At 39.5% G+C, this 22295-nt stretch overlaps 1 protein-coding gene across 20 annotated transcripts in view; it reads right to left on the minus strand.

Annotated features, from left to right (window-relative positions):
• The window catches only part of LOC106090695 (protein phosphatase 1 regulatory subunit 12B), a 225032-nt gene that overhangs the window by 77308 nt on the left and 125429 nt on the right, over window positions 1–22295 (minus strand). For all 20 annotated transcript variants that reach the window (XM_059363347.1, XM_059363315.1, XM_059363278.1 and 17 more), the window contains one exon: window positions 18145–18201. In XM_059363347.1, coding sequence (XP_059219330.1) covers window positions 18145–18201 — 57 coding nt within the window. The remainder of the gene's footprint in view (window positions 1–18144; window positions 18202–22295) is intronic.

Here is a 22295-nt window from a genome sequence, read left to right on the forward strand (position 1 = left end):
TTTATTGTCTCAAAACGTTACTTGTATATGAGTTCTCGGGACCTGAATAAAATATGATCGAGACCATCCCCTATTAAGATATAACTACGTATATAGTAGTGGAGTTATAACAAAATAGGATGATTATTGTATCCTTGTTTAATTTGGTCCACATCGGTCCAGAAAGAACTCTCGATTTAAAGTCTTGGCCCTATAAAAGCGCATATATCATCCAATTTCGTTGAAATTTGACGCACTGACTTATGTTTGGCTTTTCGAAACCAGTGTCCTTTATGGTTCAGATCGGTTTATATTCAAACAGTAACTTATAAAGGGTGATTTTTTTGAGGTTAGGATTTTCATGCATTAGTATTTGACAGATCACGTGGGATTTCAGACATGGTGTCAAAGAGAAAGATGCTCAGTATGCTTTGACATTTCATCATGAATAGACTTACTAACGAGCAACGCTTGCAAATCATTTTCAGTGAATGGGCCCTATCGACAAATTTTGTTCAGCGATGAGGCTCATTTCTGGTTGAATGGCTACGTAAATAAGCAAAATTGCCGCATTTGGAGTGAAGAGCAACCAGAAGCCGTTCAAGAACTGCCCATGCATCCCGAAAAATGCACTGTTTGGTGTGGTTTGTACGCTGGTGGAATCATTGGACCGTATTTTTTCAAAGATGCTGTTGGACGCAACGTTACGGTGAATGAACACATTTCGAACCGAACACTGATTTTGGTAATAAAATTCAATGATTTGCAAGCGTTGCTCGTTAGTAAGTCTATTCATGATGAAATGTCAAAGCATACTGAGCATCTTTCTCTTTGACACCATGTCTGAAATCCCACGTGATCTGTCAAATACTAATGCATGAAAATCCTAACCTCAAAAAAATCACCCTTTATTTATTAGACCACTCAATGTCCGTGTCGAATTTGGATGCATAAGTTATCCAATATTTACCGGATTGTGTCGAATGGGGGATTACATATATACCCGAGGGGGTGGGTATCCAAAGTTCGGCTCGGCCGAACTTAATGCCTTTTTACTTGTTTTTATTTCTGTTGGGGTATTAGAATCTGAATTTTAATTTAGCAGAAGATTTTTCAAATTAGGAATGTCCATTCTACCTCCGTCCATCGAAGGCATACAATCTTCCAGTCTAATAAAGTTTTACATTTCAATTTCGTACAAATGATTCTTATTGATGCAGGAAGGTTGGAATTGTTAATGTGCTACATCGTGCATATTTAGATATAGCTCTCATATGTAACGATTTGACTTCTTCAGTCACTCAATTTTGCATGTGAACATCTCATCATTGTTACCAACCAGCATGTTTTCCTTATTTGTAATTATCACTATTATTATTTATTTCTTATAGAAAATTGTTATTATGTTTGTGGGTCCCATAAAATTAACTCAAATCTCACATATAAATAATTTATAAAAAATGACAGTCTTAAAAATATAATTACACTGCAATGAAAGAATATCAATCAGTAAAATGACATTGAAATAATCAATCGAAATCTTTTCGAGTAGATTTTCCTCAAATTACTAAAGCCATCATATTAACAAAGTGAGAAAAAGAATGATTTGCAGCTGTCGGAAAATGTTTGTGGTTTGTTCTCTTTTGTGAGCCAACTTATGTAGGACACGCCAAAAAATAAATTCGGGTCAATGCAACAACGTTTGCACGATTCGTAATCACATCAACTATTAAATTTTCTAGGATAGCATAGAAGGGGAACTACAATAGTGATGGTTCATCACACAGAAAAAAAGTGATTAAAAATATGTTTGTACTGTGTTCGGATTAGTTAAGACTATTTTATTCAGTTGTGATATCGCAAGTAAAATTTTGTGCCGTTAAATTAATGATGGAGCTCGAACCCACAACCTATACACGGTTTAGTCGAACACAATGAAAAACATAACACTGACTAGGTATATACACAAATAACAAAGCATTTCGAACAAAAAACAAGTAAAACGGCGTTAAGTTCGGCCTGGCCGAACTTTGGATACCCAACACCTCGGGTTTATATGTAAACCACCTTTCGTCAAAATTATTCAATGCAATATTTCTCCTATAAATACCTCAATATTAATGAAGGATCTTTTAAATCCTCATTAATAGCTTTCGCTCAAAATTAATTACCAATGTTCTTGGCAACGGAAAAGAATTTTGTTCGAATATTTCTTAAAACAATAAAAATCCCCAAAACCATACATTTTTTTTCTTTGCGTAGTTTTAGGTGCTGTTCTTGCTTGAACATATAAATTTTAATCCTCATTCATGGTGAAGATCAAAATGATTGGACTTCAAATCGTTTGTTTAATAGAGCTACACAATTGAGCATTTAAAGATTACAATAAATAATAGGCGTTTGTTTTAAGACAAAAGGGGTTTGTTTTTATTTAAATCAAAGTGCTTTTTATACCCACCACCGTAGGATTCATTTAGTCGTTCCGTTTGCAACACATCGAAAAATCAATTTCCGACCCTACAAAGTATATATATTTCGGATCGTCGTAAAATTCTAAGACGATTTAACGATGTCCGTGTGTCTGTCCGTCTGCTGTAATTACTCTACAGCCTTCAAAGATTGAGATATTGAACTAAAATTTGGCACAGATACGTCTTTTTGATGCACGCTGGTTAAGTTCTTGAACGGGCCAAATCGGACCATATAAAGATCTAATGCCCATAAATGCTTTATTTTTTATCCGATTTTGCTGAAATTTGAAACAGGGAGTAGCTTGAGGCTTCCCGACATTTGACCCAAGTATTGTTCGGATCGGGCTCTATTTAGATATAGCTGCCATATAGAGCGATCTGACGATAAAGAGTCTGATGCCCATAAAAGCTTTATTTATTACCCAATTTCGCTGAAATTTGAAACAGTGGGTTATTTTAAGCCTCCCGACATCTGACCTATGTATGGTTCAGATCGGATTATATTTAGACCGATCTCCCGATAAAGGGACTGAAGCCCACAAAAGTTTTTTTTTTTATCCCATTTTGTTGACATTTGAAACAGTGGGTTATTTTAAGCCTCCCGACATCTGACTCAAATATGGTTCAGATCGGACTATATTTAGATATAGCTGCCCAATAGGCCTGAAGCCCATAAAAGCTTTATTTATTACCCGATTTCGCTGAAATTTAAATCAGTGAGTTATCTTATGCCTCCCGACATATGTTCCAAATATGGTTAAGATCGGACATTATTTGGATATAGCTGTCATATAGACCGATCTCCCGATAAAGGGTCTGAAGCCCATAAAAGCTTTATTTATTATCCAATTTCGCTGACATTTGAAACAGAGTGTAGTTTTAGGCCTCTTAACATTTGACCTAAATATGGTTTAGATCTGACTACATTAGAATATAGCTGCCATATAGACCGATCTCCCGATAAAGGGTCTGAAGCCCATAAAAGCTTTATTTTTGTAACCGATTTGGCTGAAATTTGAAACAATGAGTAGTTTTAGGCCTCCCAACATCGGACCCAAATATGGTTAAGATCGGACTATATTTAGATATTGCTGTCATATAAAACGTTCTGCCGATAAGGGGTCTGAAGTGTTTTGAGACAATCAATCTGCTTTTAATTGGTTTAGACCCTAAATTGGAAGATCGGTCTATATAACAGCTATATCTATATAGTCTGACCCACATATGAGTCAGATCAGACTATATAGATATAGCTGTCATATAGACCGATCTTCCAATTTAGGGTCTAAATCAATTAAAAGCAGATTTATTGTCTCAAAACGTTACTTGTATATGAGTTCTCGGGACCTGAATAAAATATGATCGAGACCATCCCCTATTAAGATATAACTACGTATATAGTAGTGGAGTTATAACAAAATAGGATGATTATTGTATCCTTGTTTAATTTGGTCCACATCGGTCCAGAAAGAACTCTCGATTTAAAGTCTTGGCCCTATAAAAGCGCATATATCATCCAATTTCGTTGAAATTTGACGCACTGACTTATGTTTGGCTTTTCGAAACCAGTGTCCTTTATGGTTCAGATCGGTTTATATTCAAACAGTAACTTATAAAGGGTGATTTTTTTGAGGTTAGGATTTTCATGCATTAGTATTTGACAGATCACGTGGGATTTCAGACATGGTGTCAAAGAGAAAGATGCTCAGTATGCTTTGACATTTCATCATGAATAGACTTACTAACGAGCAACGCTTGCAAATCATTTTCAGTGAATGGGCCCTATCGACAAATTTTGTTCAGCGATGAGGCTCATTTCTGGTTGAATGGCTACGTAAATAAGCAAAATTGCCGCATTTGGAGTGAAGAGCAACCAGAAGCCGTTCAAGAACTGCCCATGCATCCCGAAAAATGCACTGTTTGGTGTGGTTTGTACGCTGGTGGAATCATTGGACCGTATTTTTTCAAAGATGCTGTTGGACGCAACGTTACGGTGAATGAACACATTTCGAACCGAACACTGATTTTGGTAATAAAATTCAATGATTTGCAAGCGTTGCTCGTTAGTAAGTCTATTCATGATGAAATGTCAAAGCATACTGAGCATCTTTCTCTTTGACACCATGTCTGAAATCCCACGTGATCTGTCAAATACTAATGCATGAAAATCCTAACCTCAAAAAAATCACCCTTTATTTATTAGACCACTCAATGTCCGTGTCGAATTTGGATGCATAAGTTATCCAATATTTACCGGATTGTGTCGAATGGGGGATTACATATATACCCGAGGGGGTGGGTATCCAAAGTTCGGCTCGGCCGAACTTAATGCCTTTTTACTTGTTTTTATTTCTGTTGGGGTATTAGAATCTGAATTTTAATTTAGCAGAAGATTTTTCAAATTAGGAATGTCCATTCTACCTCCGTCCATCGAAGGCATACAATCTTCCAGTCTAATAAAGTTTTACATTTCAATTTCGTACAAATGATTCTTATTGATGCAGGAAGGTTGGAATTGTTAATGTGCTACATCGTGCATATTTAGATATAGCTCTCATATGTAACGATTTGACTTCTTCAGTCACTCAATTTTGCATGTGAACATCTCATCATTGTTACCAACCAGCATGTTTTCCTTATTTGTAATTATCACTATTATTATTTATTTCTTATAGAAAATTGTTATTATGTTTGTGGGTCCCATAAAATTAACTCAAATCTCACATATAAATAATTTATAAAAAATGACAGTCTTAAAAATATAATTACACTGCAATGAAAGAATATCAATCAGTAAAATGACATTGAAATAATCAATCGAAATCTTTTCGAGTAGATTTTCCTCAAATTACTAAAGCCATCATATTAACAAAGTGAGAAAAAGAATGATTTGCAGCTGTCGGAAAATGTTTGTGGTTTGTTCTCTTTTGTGAGCCAACTTATGTAGGACACGCCAAAAAATAAATTCGGGTCAATGCAACAACGTTTGCACGATTCGTAATCACATCAACTATTAAATTTTCTAGGATAGCATAGAAGGGGAACTACAATAGTGATGGTTCATCACACAGAAAAAAAGTGATTAAAAATATGTTTGTACTGTGTTCGGATTAGTTAAGACTATTTTATTCAGTTGTGATATCGCAAGTAAAATTTTGTGCCGTTAAATTAATGATGGAGCTCGAACCCACAACCTATACACGGTTTAGTCGAACACAATGAAAAACATAACACTGACTAGGTATATACACAAATAACAAAGCATTTCGAACAAAAAACAAGTAAAACGGCGTTAAGTTCGGCCTGGCCGAACTTTGGATACCCAACACCTCGGGTTTATATGTAAACCACCTTTCGTCAAAATCCGGTGAAAAATGCATACTTTATGTCCCATAGCAGCTATATTGAAATATGTTCCGATTTGGACCAAATACTAAAAAGTACAAGTCATTGCTCAATTGTGTATAACAAAATATTGACCTTTTTAGTAGCTATATCTAAAAATTAACCGATCTGAACCATATACGACACAGATGTCGAAAAGCCTATCATAAGTCACTGTGTCAAATTTCATTGAAATCGGATTGTAAATGCGCCTTTTATGGGGCCAAGACTTTAAATCGAGATATAGGTCTATGTGGCAGCTATATTCAAATCTAGACCGATTTGGGCCAATTCGCAGAAAATGTCGAAGAGCCTAACACAACTCACTGCCCAAAATCGAAATCGGTCATAAACGCGCCTTTTATGGCCCCAAAACCTTAAATCGAGAGATCGGTGTATATGGCAGCTGTATCCAAATCTGAACTGATTTGAGCCAAATTGAAGAAGAATGTCGAAGGGCCTAACACAACTCACTGTCCCAAATTTCGGCTACATCGGACAATGAATGCGCCTTTTATGAGTCCAAAACCTTAAATCGAGAGATCGGTCTATATGGCAGCTATATTCAAGTCTGGACCGATTGCCATATTCCCGGAAGATGTCGAGCGGCCTTACTTAACTCACTGTCCCAAATTTCGGCGACATCGGACAATAAATGCGCCTTTTATGGGCTCAAAACCTTAAATCGAGAGATCGGTCTATATGGCAGCTATACCCAAATCTGAACCGATCTGTGCCATATTGCAGAAGTATATCGAGGGGCTCAATTTAACTCACTGTCCCAAATTTCGGCAACATCGGACAATAAATGCGTCTTTTATGGGCCCAAAGCCTTAAATCGAGAGATCAGTCTTATGGCATCTATATTCAAATCTGGACCAATCTGGGTCAAATTGAAGAAGGATGTCGAAGGGCCTAACACAATTCACTGTCCCAAATTTTGGCAACATCGGACAATAAATGAGCCTTTTATGGGCCCAAAACCTTAAATCGAGAGATCGGTCTATATGGCAGCTATATTCAAGTCTGGACCGATCTGGGCCATATTGCAGAAGTAAATCGAGGGGTTTAACTTAACTGTCCCAAATTTTGGCGACATCGGACAATAAATGTGCCTTTTTTGGGCCCAAAACTTTAAATTGAGTGATCGGTTTATATGGAAGCTATATCCAAATCGGCACCGATCAGGGCCAAATAAAAGAAGGATGTCGATGGGCCGAACACAACTCACTGTCCTTAATTTTTGGCAAAATCGGTCAATAAATGCGCCTTTTATGAGCCCAAAACCTTAAATCGGCGGATCCGTCTAGATGGCAGCTATATTCAAATCTCGACATATCTGGGCCAAATTAAAGAAGGATGTCGATTGGCTTAACACAACTCACTGTCCTAAATTTTTGGCAATATCGGATAATAAATGTGGCTTTAAGGGTCTAAGGCACTAAATCGGCGGATCGGTCTATATGGGGGCTATATCAAGATATAGTCCGATATAGCCCATCAACTTAACCTGCTTATGGGCATAAAAAGAATCTGTGCAAAAGTTTCAGCTCAATAACTCTATTTTTAAAGACTGTCGCGTGATTTCAATAGACAGACAGACGGACATGGCTAGATCGTCTTAGATTTTTACGCTAATCAAGAATATATATACTTTTTAGGGTCGGAAATGGATATTTCGATGTGTTGTAAATGGAATGACAAAATGAATATACCCCATCCTTCGGTGGTGGATATAATTAACATTTCGTTTAGAATGGGCTGCGCAATCAATGACCCCCCTTCAATTCAACTGCAGTCAAAGAGCCCCTGCTTGAAGTAAGAATTTCAAGGTAGGCTGGGTTTTCCCATGAATATATCACAAAACTAAAAAATAAAAGCGCTTTATACACTCCATGTCCTTTGAAAGATTTCAATTTAAAAGCAGAACCTGAAAACTTATCAATATGGCAAAGAAATTGCAGCTTAGCTGCTGGCTCTCAACTAGTCAACACGTGCACTGAGGCGGTAGCCGTTGCCATTAAGTCCATCCGGTACATACAACCGCCTGCCATGGGATTGGCAGTGTTATGTGACACGCAGTGGAACAATATTCAGATCTGTCAGACTGCGAAGGGCTGTATCCTCAGTTCTCACGAGGATCGCCTCCATCAGGAGACAAAGATCAACTCTTACAGAGCAAGGATTGATGTCAATGTGCAGGATGTGTGTTCTGATTGTGACCTGGGACCACATGTCACCTGTTCAACGGCCCAGTCAAACCCACTCGACTCAGAGAACAGTTTTCAAAGTGTGCTGTATATTTCGCAGGATATTTTCCGATGTTTAGCAATTTGATTGCCACTAAGGCGTATTTCGTTTAATTCGAGCCTTCACTCGCCGAACCACTTCAGAGGTTTATAGTCCCATACACAATCATTTTTTGTTCACTTTGGAGTGTTTGAGTTCGCCAACAATGGCCAATTGTGATTCAATCACACTTTACGCTTGAACTCCATCACGAATAACTTCTTCTCAAATAAACTGAGAAGCAAATGCTTCTCGTGGCTTGTAAACAATATAATGAGCGGTCAATAAATCAAATATCGTGTAGCTGTCATTTCTAATTTGACAGATATACCAGAGTGAAATTGTTGAAACTTCGTGTCAGCTACCATGTAAGGCAGTGTTTGGAGTATTCAAAAGGAAAGATCTATTTAAAATATTTGAACTCGTCTGCGTTGATGGTGAATATACGGCGAGTCTAAATTACAGAATGACAGGCCGAAATTGACATAGATATGAAACCCAACTGTTTTTTCAATGTACCTAATAACAGAGGCGATTTTCTTCAGTTTGTGTTGATGACTGACGGTCTAGCCTTAAATACGTTTTCACTCAAGCAGACATTTCCTATAAATTCTTGTCTATGCATAGACAACGGGTAAGTAAAAATAAACTATAATTTTGACTAAAATGAACACAAAGCAGAAATTATTAAAAACACGTGGTATGATTGGCCAAAAAGGCAAATACAAAATGACAATTGATGTCAATGCACACTCACAGATAACTAAACCAAAAAAATTTGAAATATGTATGTAATGACAAAAATGTTTGCCAGGTACAAGTGAAAGTTTAAATACATTCTGCCATCACAGCACCCGATATTTTGGGTCAGCGTGTGTGTGTGTGAGATTTTTTGCAAAATAATTTAGAACACTTATAATGCAATAAACAACACCTCATTCATTGGTCTCTCATCACATAGCTAGCTGGCTGCAAAAGTTTGACAAAATAAATACAAAAAAATGATTTCTATGCCAAATTATCATTAAAAATTAGAAAATAAAGCAATACCTACGAGTATATGAGCCAATACAAATGACAGACAGATAAGGTCGCCTTCTGTCTTGGCCTATATGAAGGGGACATGTTATGCTGTTTGATGGAAACCAATTGGTGGAGGTTTAACATTTGTATTGGAAATAATAAAAACGCACCAAACGCTCTACATCTTCTCCTAGAAAAATAAATTTGCTGATACTAACAAATTTCTCTGAGTGTTGAGTTGATGATGCAAATGTTTTTCTGCCCAAAAGCGCCCAACATGATCTAGCCAACCTTTGTGTTTTACATACTTTAATATGCTTAAAATCTTATTGTTGTCATGAAGCAAAATACAACCCGTGGTTCATACGACATCTGCACATAACCCAGAGAAATTTTTTTGTAATAACAGCACAAATGTTCGCTGCAACAAAGGAAAATCTGCGAAAAATGGGGTCAACAGTAATATTTTGCTAAACAGCAAGCATTTTCTGCTGTTTTTGCCAAAAAAATTTCTATGGGTGTATGTGTAGATGTCGTATGCACCATGGGCTGTATTTTCTCTTGACGACAATAACTTAACGTGGTATAAACCACGAACTGTATTTTGTCTTGCTATTACTACAGCATAATGGTAACAGGCGAACACCTTTGTATATGATGCCCAAAACACTTTGACTGACATTCGTCGAAAGCGTTATTGACGTCACCAAGATGAACAAGTAAAAAGGCGTTAAGTTCGGCCGGGGCGAACTTTGGATACCCACCACCTCGGGTATATATGTAAACCACCTTTCATCAAAAATCGGTGAAAATTTCATACCTTATACTCATATACCTCATACCGATCTGAACTATATACTACACGGATGTCGAACAAAAGTCACTGTGTCAAATTTCAGTGAAATCGGATTATAAATGCGCCTTTTATGGGGCCAAGACTTTAAATCGAGATATCGGTCTACATGGCAGCTATTCTCAAATCTGGACCGATTTGGGCCAACTTGCATAAACATGAGCCTAACACAAAGCACTGTCCCAAATTTCGGCGAAATCGGACAATAAATGCCTCTTTTATGGGCCCTAAACCTTAAATCGTGAGTTCGGTCTATATGGCAGCTATATTCAAATCTGGACCGATCTGAGCAAAATTCAAGAAGGACGTCGAAGAGCCTAACCAAACTCACTGTCTCAAATTTCAGCGACATCGGACAATAAATGCGTCTTTTATGGCCCCAAAACCTAAAACCTAGATATCGGTCAATATGGCAGCTATATCCAAATCTGAACCGATCTGTGCGATATTGCAGAGGTATGTCAAGGGGTTTAACTTAACTCACTTTTCCAAATTTCGGCGACATCGGACAATGAATGAGCATTTTATGGGCCCAAAACCATAAATCAAGAAATCGGTCTATATGGCAGCTATATCCAAATCTGAACCGATCTGGACCAAATTGAAGAAATATGTCAAAGGGCCTAACACAACTCACTGTCCCAAATTTCAGCAAAATCGGATAATGAATGTGGCTTTTACGGGCCTTACATTATAAATCGAAGGATCGATCTATATGGCAGCTATATCCAAATCTGGATCGATCTGAGCCAAATTAACGAAGGATGTCGATGGGCCTTGCACAATTCACTGTCCCGAATTTCATCAAAATCGGATAATAAATGTGGCTTTTGTGGGCCTAAGACCCTAAACCGGAGGATCGGTCTATATGGCAGCTATATCCAAATCTGAACCGATCTGGGCGAATTTAACGAAGGATGTCGAAGGGCCTAACACAACTAACTGTCCCAAATTTCAGCAAAATCGGATAATAAATGTGGCTTTTATGGGCCTAAGACCCTAAATCGGCGGATCGGTCTATATGGGGGCTATATCAAGATATAGTCCGATATAGCCCATCTTCGAACTTAACCTGCTTATGGACAAAAAAAGAACCTGTGCAAAATTTCAGCTCAATATCTCTATTTTTGAAGACTGTAGCGTGATTTCAACAGACAGACGGACAGACGGACGGACATGTCTAGATCGTCTTAGATTTTTACGCTGATCAAGAATATATATACTTTATAGGGTCGGAAATGGATATTTCGATGTGTTGCAAACGGAATGACAAAATGAATATACCCCCATCCTTCGGTGGTGGGTATAAAAAGTTCCTCTCAAAAACCTTACTGAAAAGTTAGCAACGGAGGACATGTTGAGGCTTCTGATGAAAACGCTCACTCGAAACGACGGGAGAAACCCGAAATTCGAGAACAGTTAGGTTGATCGAGGACTTATCATTACGGAGTTTATGGTTAAGGATGCCTTAAGGAACTCTCAGCCATTATAATCACCAGGATCTTATGGAATATTTCAAGCGTTACTGGCGCCTCATCTTTAGACCAGCCACGGGTGGACCGGGTCCTTAGACACTGGATAAACCATATAACTAAAGGGTGATTTTTTAAGAGCTTTAGGAAAGATTAAAAAAAAAAAAAACATAACATTCAGAAAAGTGCATGAAATCTTTATTTGAATCTGGAACATTTGAAGATTATGTCATGCAAATGTTGACCGTGACTGCTCCTCAAATGGTTCATCAGCTTAGTCCAATTTTAGCATACTCTTTTCAACATTTCAGCAGGTATTCCACAAATAAATGCTTCAATGTTGTCTTCCAATGCGTAAATTGAAGCGGGCTTGTCTGTATAGACATGAGCTTTAACATAGCCCCATACACAATAGTCTAAAGGCGTTAAATCGCACGATCTAGACGGTCATTTGACCGGTTCCGAACGTGAAATTAAATGTTCACTGAACTCGCCTCTCAATAAGGCCATTGTTACGTGTGCTATGTGGCAAACCTCAACGACTTGTTGAAACCACATTTCATGCAAGTCAAGCTCTTGCGTTTTGGGCAACAAAAAGTTGGATATCATCTCACGGTAGCGCTCACCATTCACAGTGACTTTACGATTTGCATAATTTTTGAAGAAGTACTTTTTCTGGATGCATTGGTAGCTCTTGCAATGCTTTTGGCTGATCTTCACTCCAAAATCGACAATTCAGCTTATTTACGTACCCAATGAGCCAAAAATGAGCTAGGTCCATAAAATGAAAGAAAAGCGCGATTATCTTTCTTTCTTTCTTTCGGGGGCAAACTACCGCCACTCAAATGAGTGACCACCATAAATAATCCATAACGAATGCTGACTGACGAGGGATTTGAACCCGTCTGCTAAGATGTTATAATACTTCTAAGGGGTAAGGACCCCAATCAGCAATGCAGTTGGGCCGAGGCAGGTGGCAGGCAGCGACTGCGACTATGAGGCGTAAGGCGATGGGAGAATGGATAGAAATGAGGAACAGGTCATACATTACAGTATAATCGAGGTGACGATAGCAAAACCTGGTAGAAATGGAAGAGGTTTCTGATCGGATCTGCTGCCAGTGGCTCAGTCTTGGATTGCCGGAACTCTGATATTGCCATCTGGAAGGTCATGCTATACAGATGGATCAAAGCTAAAAGACAGAGTAGGCCTGGTGGTCTACAATGAGAACCCAGGGACTGAGCTCTGTTTTCGACCGCCTCACCACAATACGGTCTTGCACCCTGCACGGAATAGCTGTGAGCACCAACGGGCTGGAAAATTGAAGTCCGATCTGTGTGGTATTCATTGCTGTCACGAGAAGCTTAGCTGCGTTCACAGGTTGCCGACAGTGGAACGTAGAATATGTAGTAGCTGCAACTGCTGTCATGGACAATCAGCGATATCGAGTGAAGAGCCTCAGTAAGAGGCCGGGCGGCACTGTTCCTTGTTTAAATACTGAGTGCCTATGATGCTCGATATGAAAAGCCTAGATACTGACGTCTTTAAATAACCAATAGCCAAATTGTTCTGCGGCGATCGTAATGAGCTTGCTCACCTATGGGTGCTAGACGAGGATTGCTACCACCACAAATGTGGCTACAACAACGGTCCTGCAGGTTGAGATCTGAATGCGTGAGGTGGTGTGATGTTAACGCGAGGACATCGAGTGGGAACATCTTTACGGACACTAAATTGGCCTTCATGTCAATAACATCCAAGACGGTAAGGTCACGAACAGTCTTGGAGTGTAAGGAGGAGATTAACGCCTTCTCTGAAGATCGCACGATCATTTGGATGCCGGGCCATAGCGGAGTAAGGTGTAATAAAAGAGCACACAATTTGGCAGTGAAGGACTGCCGTCAATAAACTTGGTTTACCGGGATCCTTTCGGGGCAACGCAGTCAGAGTTAAGTAATTGCTATTTGGAGATCCGAAACCTAAGAAGACGAAGCTATTATTGAAAGGAAGTAAGAAGGAGGTCAGTATAGCTTCCGGTATCCTTACCCGGCACATAGGACTACAAGCTCACTTATGAAAAATAGTTGTGACAAGCGGTAGCATATGAGGAGCATGTGGGTGAGAGTATCCGGACACGGGATAGCTGAGAGCACCACACAGGCTGGAATATTGAGGCCCAATTTGTGTGGTGTTCATTGCTGTCATGAGGCGCAAGCTACCGGGCGCGTCCACAGGTTGCGGATAGTGGAATGCATCATATGGAGTAGCTGCAACGGCAGTCGCGGACAATCAGCGGTTTCAAGCGGAGATTCTCAATGAGAGGTCGGGCGGCATGGGGCTCTTGCACAAATACTGAGTGCCTATGATGCTCGATATGGCAAGGCGACTTATTGGCGCCTTTAAATAATCAGTGGCCAACCTGCGGCTATTGGTCCTATGGACCGGAACGAGCTTGCTCACCTACAGGAGCTTGATGGTGATCGCCACCTCCACATCAAAATGTGTCTACAACAACATCAACAATATGTGACTTTGGAGCATTTCCTATGTTATTGCCCGGCTTCCGCGGCTAATAAACACCGGCACTTAGTTGAGGACTCCATACCAGACTTGATCCAACTTAGGGACTTGGAATGAATAACAACTAGCAATTTTGTGAGTAGTAGCGAGGTTATTTTTTAGTATTTAGAGCGCACAACAAGCCGATTACTAGTTTAGGTGTATGTCCATAGAGGCATGGGGCCGATTAATATACGCACCCTCTTTTCTACAAAACCTTACCTTAGACCCAGTGCAAACAGTTGTCCAAAGTCATCGTGGAGCTACTTGACCGGGTTTAAAGGAAAGCGATGGTGTCGATAGGCGATGATAGGGTATCCAACTCAATTGGAATGTGGGCAGCGTGGCGCTGTTTTATCGGTACTATCATGGTGTTTGCTCCGCATAGATACGTCTTCTTAACACTGAACTAAGGAGGTTCACCAGGGACACAAGAACGCACACCAGTATGTGATCGATTGGCCAGTTGACCGAACCCTGAAAATTCGCATGCCCTACACATGCTATCACTTGCCGCACCGATTTTAACATAAGTGAGCTCGTAGTCCTATGTGTCCCGTTATGATACCGAGAGCTATACTGACCTCCTTCTTACTTCCTTTCAGTAATAGCCTCGTCTTCAAACGATCTGGGTCTCCCCATTGTATTTTCGCTGTCCTACCGACAGTTTCGCTGTTCCACAGGGTTGCATGCGCATTCGTCGCCTACGCCCTTAACTCGGACTGCCGAAAGGCTTCGTTTAACCAACTTTATTGACGATAGTTCTGTGGCCTTCACTGCCAAATCGTCTGCTTTCTCATTCCCAGTTACTCCGCTAAGGTCCGTCACCCAAACGATGCAGATCGAGCAATCCTCAGAGAAGGCGTAAATCTCCATCTTCCATTCCAAGATTGTTCGTGATCCTACCATCCTGGTTGTTATCGCCCTTATGGCAATTTTACTGTCCATAAAGATATTCATACTCGACGTCCTCGCGTTAACACCACACCACCTCACGCATTCCGTGATCGCCCGGATCTTTGCCTGCAGGACCGTATTTTAGTTAGGCACTCTAAAACAGATCTCAGTCCCTGGGTTCTCAATGTAAACCCCCAGGCTAACTCTGCCCTCTAGCTTTGATCCATCCGTGTAACATGATTTTGTAGAAGACTTTACCGCTGGCAGCAGTGCCTCGCACTCTACCTCAAGTTTCGTCTCAGCTATCCGATCGGAAACCTCTTCCCTTCATTTCAAATTTCCTATCGTCGCCTCGATTACACCGCGATGGTATGAGCTGCTCCCATCCTCAATCCATTCTCCCATCGCCTTAAGTCTCATAGCCGTAGTGGCTGCTTCACACTTAATCTGTATATCAATAGGTCGGATATCTAGAATAGTCTCCAGCGCCCTAGTGGATGTGGTCCTCGTCCCTTCGCTTATGGCAAGACAACATATTCTCTGAACCTGTTGTATGGTCTTTATGTTGCACTTTTTCTCCATAGTTGTCCACCAAACTACTGATGCGTAAGAAAGTATTGGTCTTATCACGCTCCTGGAGAGCCAGTGGACTATCCTCGGATTTAGGCCCAATTTCGAGCCTACGGCCCGTCTCCAATCTACATCAAAATTAAGTATCTGTGCAAAATTTCAAGCAGCTAGCTTTACGCGTTCGACCGCTATCGTGATTTCGACAGACGGACACGGCTAGATCGACTCAGGATGTCGAGACGATCAAGAATATATATATTGGGTTGCCCAAAAAGTAATTGTCGGTAATATAGTAGTAATATAGTCGGCGTTGACAAATTTTTTCAACGGCTTGTGACTCTGTAATTGCATTCTGTCTTCTGTCAGTTATCAGCTGTTACTTTTAGCTTGCTTTAGAAGAAAAGTGCGCGAAATTTTGTTTACATTTGTTTGTTTGGCGTCAATTTTAATATGGGTACCACATGTATTGAAAGAAATTCATTTAACAAACCGAATCAACGCTTGTGATATGCACCTTAAACGCAATGAATTCGATCCGTTTTTAAAACGAATCATAACTGGAGATGAAAAATGGATTGTTTACAACAACGTTAGTCGAAAACGATCATGGTCCAAGCATGGTGAACCAGCTCAAACCACTTCAAAGGCTGATATCCACCAAAAGAAGGTTATGCTGTCTGTTTGGTGGGATTGGAAGGGTGTGGTATATTTTGAGCTGCTTCCAAGGAACCAAACGATTAATTCGGATGTTTACTGTCAACAATTGGACAAATTGAATACAGCCATCAAGGAGAAGCGCCCAGAATTGGTCAATCGTAAAGGTGTCATATTCCACCAGGACAACGCTAGACCGCACACATTTTTGGTCACTCGCCAAAAACTGAGTGAGCTTGGCTGGGAACTTTTGATGCATCCACCATATAGCCCTGACCTTGCACCATCAGACTACCATTTATTTCGATCTTTGCAGAACTCCTTAAATGGTAAAACTTTCGCCAATGATGAGGCTATAAAATCGCACTTGGTTCAGTTTTTTGCAGATAAAGGCCAGAAGTTCTATGAGCGTGGAATACTAAATTTGCCAGGAAGATGGCAAAAGGTTATCGAACAAAATGGCAATTATATATTTGATTAAAGTTCATTCTAAGTTTACTTTCTTTTAAAAAATCCGCAATAAATTTTTAGGCAACCCAATTCTTTGACGAATATTTCGAAGTGTTACACGGGTTATTATAAATCGATCGCCATTATATTTCGTATTTTGCGTATTAGATTCTAAAGGAAATAAATTGAGAGAACACTTTTCTCCATTTGCAAAAACATTTTTTGGGACGGTATAATGTCATGGTTGCATGTAGTAAATTTCATGACAGGGAGAACAGTCAAAAGGCATCTTTTCTTGTTCACAGATGTTGCGGCGAGTTAAATGAATGTCTTTTAGGTTTAATTATTTCACTCAAATAGTTTATAAATCAACACATGAACGTATGTTAAGTGGTTGTCATATCTTATCTCACACCTTTGCCCAAAATACATTGACTTATATTTTGTTTGTTTTTTCTTCTTTTTAGAGACGAGATCAATGATCGGGGATATTCTTTGCAAATGGAAAAAGACAGCCAAAGATCGCAACACACACCAACCACTATGGGACGCGTTTCGTTTTTGGTTTGATGAGTTTTCAGCCATATTAGGTGTGACGGCTTCAAGGGCCGTACGTTGGTTTTGTTGCGTTTGTATCGTATTTATTGCGAAAACGCCTCTATGACACAAAAACCACATTTACCACGCTCGACAACTCTGTCTATTAGCTGTACTTTTTCCTATGTATGTGTTTTTTGTGTAATGACAGATTTTTTGTCTGCAACAATTACACTACTTCCATGGTGCACATAATTTTGTGCATCTGTCGGAAGTTGTATTGATGGCTTCGAACGCAGGACAACGGCAATGGCTCTCGCTGTTGCGCCGTGTGCCCAGATTCGACTCACGTTGAATTGTCGCATGTGGTGATTGAACATAGACATATTGGTAAATTTCAGGCTAAGGAGAACTGTATAACCGCATCATGTCTTGGGCATAGATCTCTTGGCGGGGTAGCTATATATATTTTGGGTGTTGTTACTTCGCTCAAATAATTTCTAAATCCATTGTAGTGTCGCATGAATGTAACACATGTATAGAGAGTGTGACATCAATACCGTTTGTAGTCACAACATGGCACGATGGATCATTGGAGACGCATCGCACAGCGACTCAAAAATGTTCAATTTAATGCCACATTAAAGGCAATAAAATAATATGGTATTTATAAATAATATCATTTCTATTTTCGAAAGGTAAACAAAGAAAAAAAAAGACAAATTATATCGTCGTTTTCCCCTTTTTGTTTTAAATTGAAATTTGTAACGGCTGTTTCAAATAAACGCTTTTCATCAACAACCTCCTCAAACAAAATAGACCAAGCCGACAAAAAATTAAATTTGATTTGAGTGGGCAGGCACTCAGACAAAACCCCTAAACACAGCGATGAAAGAAATTTGCATTCGTTGTAAAATACCATAATTAGTGAAACAAAGATATTTTAATGTTTCTACCGAAAAGATTTATGATTAGCATACAGACAAGAAGCATATAGTGAACTTACCTCTTTCTCTTTATCCTCGGTATCGTTGGCAGAATCTTGTTTTTCTGGATCCAATTCCTGTAAACGAGAAATTAACAACAAAACCACATTACATTACACAATTAATTACGAATTTATGTCATGTTCTCAAAGATTTATTGCTCTCACAGTGCGCTAAGTGATCTATGATATGAATGTATGCAAATGTTTTTTTTTGCCATTGCTAATGGTTATTAATCTTTCGTTGTTTTGAAAGGTTTGCAGAAAATTAGTTTCATGCTAACGAATTTAAAATAAGAACACAATAAAAAACTAATTTTAGGAACAAAAAAAGGACTCTTCACCATAGGGGTCCTTAGTGTGTTAGTTTGGCATGCAGATTTCTTCAATTCATATGGAGTCTTGTATTGCAGGTGATTTGGAAAGTGTCTAAGGTCTCCTATGAAGCCTAAAGTTTATTTTCTATGATTTTGATTTTTTAGTCTTCCATTCATAGTACTGACTTCAACTTTTCGCCCGAACAACTGTCAAAATGCATTATAAAAATATGATGACGTCAAAAATGCGAACACTTTCCGTAAAAGTGGTACTGAGTTCTATAAGCAAAATAGTAGCGACATGTAGCAGCGCCAATACAAATTTCGCTTCAAAAAATTGCCGATGCAATTAAATGCTCACAAAATGGGCACCAATCAACTCTGTTTCAATGATTTTGTCTATGCTATGTGTAGTTGTTTAACATTTGTTTGTGTTCTGGCAAACAATGAGTTCGTCGGGTTTGACAATAATTTAATAGGCATTTTCGCTGCGAAAGGAGTCAGTACTAGGCTTTAGCCATAAAGCGAAATTTGTATTGGCGCAGCGACATGTCGCTAATATTTTACTTGTAGAGCTCAGTACCACTTCTACGAAATGTGTTTGCATTTTCTTCGTCACCATTTTTTTTTTACAATGCATTTTGACAGTTGTTCGGCCGAAAAGTCGAACTCAGTACTAGGCTTAAACCGATTAGTGACATAAAGTCCCAATAAAGAGATGGTAACATCAGCTGTTTTTTGTTTATCAATTGATGCATAATATTAGGTCTATTCACGTACTTATCCAGCAGAAACTTGCCAGTTAAAAGGGTAAGGAGAGTAAGAAATTTCTGTTGTGGAAAAACTTCAGAAGAAATTTGCAGCCCCTCATCAAAAAAACTCTCCATTTTTATACCCACCACCATAGAATGGGTGTACTAATCTAGTCATTCCGTTTGTAAGATCTCGAAATATTGATCTAGGACCCCATAAAGAGTATATATTCTTGATAGTCTCGACATTCTGGTCGAACTAGCCATGTCCGTTCGTCCGTACGTCTGTCGAAATCACGATAGCGGTCGAACGCCGCGCAGAGCTAGCCACTTAAAATTTTGAACAGTACTTTATATTGATGTAGGTCGTTGAGGATTGCAAATGGGTCATATCGGTTCAGATTTGGATAAGGCTCCCATATAAACCGATCTCCCGATTTGACTTCTTGAGCCCCACAATTTTTGTCCGATTTGGCTGAAATTTTGCATATAGCATTCCCGTTTGCCTCCATACAACTCTGTCAAGTACATTCCAAATCGGCACAAAACCTGATTTAGCTTCCATATAAACCGATCTCCCCATTTGACTTCTTGAGCCCCTGCAAGATGCAAATGTTGTCCAATTTATCTTAAACTTTGCACGTAGTGTTCTGTTTTGACTTCCAACAATTGTGCCTAGTACGGTCCAAATGGGTGTATAATCTGATATTGCTCCCATATAAACCGATCTCCCGATTTGACTTCCAGAGCCCCTGGAAGCCGCAATTTTTGTCCGATTTGGCTTAAACTTTGCACGTAGTGTTCTGTTATGACTTCTAACAACTGTGCCTAATACGGTCCAAATCGGTATATAACCTGATATTGCTCCCGTATAAACCGATCTCCCGTTTTGACTTCTTGAGCCCGTGGAAGCATCAATATTTGTCCGATTTTGATGAAATTTGGCACATAGTGTTCCGTTATGACTCTCATCAACTGTGACAAGTACGGTCCAAATCGATCTATAGCCTGATATAGCTCCCATATAAACCGATCTCTCGATTTGACTTCTTAAGCCCTTACAAGCCGCGATTTTTATCAGATTTGACTGACATTTTGCATATAGTGTTCTGTTATGACTTTCAACAACTATGCCAAGTACGGTCGAAATCGGTCTATAATCAGATATAGCTCCCATATTTTTGCAGAATCCATGGCGGTGGCTTCCAAGATTCAGCCCGGCCGAACTTAGCACGCTTTTACTTGTTTAAAATTACCTGAAAAGTGTACGAGAAAACCGAGTTTGTTAATAGAAGGTTTATTCCCACGATAAATTAATATTTCGACCTAAGAGTTACTTTCGGCCCCAAACCGTATACTACTCTCGTCATATAAATCTTGAAACCACGAAATATGGATAATTAACCCAAAATAATATATAGGCTTGAAAATTTCAAACTTTGAGTCAATGTTCAATGCGAACATGGCTAGGTTCGCCCCTCTGTCTGTCCGTATATCGAAATCATAATAGCGCTCGAAAAAATAAAGTTATCAGATAGGAATTTAGCACAAAAACTAGAATGGAGATTATAAATGAGCCATGTCAGTTCATTCCTCAATATAGCTGTCATATAACAAGAATATCTCTACTAGAGATACTTAAGCTCCTAGAGAGCTCAGTTTTGTTTAAATTTGATATGTTAAGTAGAAGAAAGTAAAGGATGACATGTCACATCACAGCCTCGTTGAGAACGATATGCAGTGGGATAGAATGGAAAAAAAAAGCTAGTAAAATATACGTCATTGAGAATGGATTGAGATAAATCGTGGATTTATAATTTGAAATAGTTAAAACCGAGATGTTGTGGAGATCATGTGCAAAATTTCAAGGCCTGGGTGCCTCTTGGGAGGGCCCTGAAGTAAGTCACCGCGGCATTTCGAAAAATTATTTGTGCTGCCAAATCTTCATTTGTGGTACGATTTCCAAAATTTTTTTTTTTTTAAATTTTGGCCGAGCTTGCAAGGTTCAGGTGTTTTCTCAGAGAAGTGGGCATATTAACACTTGTAAAGCTTTATGTATTTCGCCACAAAAGGAAGCTTTTGTCGCATTTCAGCATCAACTTTCGTTGACAGTAAAAAGGCTCTCCCGGTATTGAGATCGAATATAGCAACGTCAAGGCTTGTGAGAGGAAGCAGGGAAGAACTTGCTAAGTAAGTTCTTCTGGCTATAGTTGTTCTCACTATGAACTACGGCCATAAGGGACTTGGCGGAAATGAAAAAGCAGACGCATTAGCGAGAGCTGGTTCGAACTCCAGGAAGAGTCAATCGCAACGCCGCTGGGAGTCGCTAAAATGGGCATCTTCAAGCACTATCTTAGACAAGCAAAAACCAGATGGGATATCACTTAGATATGTCGTGTATCAGGGAACACCTGGCCACAATAAAACCTTATGTGTACGAGTCCTTGATCAGCCTGGATCGAAGAAACCTTTCAACACTTTTCGCTGTGACGACTATTAGAAATCTTGCAATGCGCCTGAAAATACCATACAACGTTCTGATGATCTACACGACATGATGAACGATTGCCAGGCGCGTCTCAGACCACATTCCTATGACCATAGAGTTTCATCGACTGAACGTACGTAAATTCGGCGTTATTGAGTCACTCGGTCGATTAACTCTTTGAGCAAAAGGATGTGGCGAGCCTGACAATCGTTCATCATGTCGTGAAGATCATCAGATCCCCGCCAGACATTACGTTATATGGTATTTTTAGGCGTATTGCATTGTGTCCAATAGGTCAGGTGTCAGTCAGCACAGCAAAAAGTCTTTTCAGATTCGATCCAGGCTGATCAGGGATTCGTGCGCTTAAGGTTGTATTGCGCCCAGGTGATTCCTTGGAACACCTGAACCGCAACCAAGGAACGTACATACGTCGGCGGTCGTCAAAGGCTTTCGGCCTTGTTAAAATATAGATGCTGATGGTCAAGCATATACTAGGTGAGATGGGAATAAAATACCTGAATGATATCTTCAATTTGCCTATTTCCCTCCTGGTAATATCCTAGATATGGGAAATGGGTTGTGTGGTTCTTTTTCTCAAGCAGGTTTAACGCGCTG

The sequence above is a fragment of the Stomoxys calcitrans genome, chromosome 1 (assembly GCF_963082655.1).
Source record: "Stomoxys calcitrans chromosome 1, idStoCalc2.1, whole genome shotgun sequence".
Taxonomy (NCBI): domain Eukaryota; kingdom Metazoa; phylum Arthropoda; class Insecta; order Diptera; family Muscidae; genus Stomoxys; species Stomoxys calcitrans.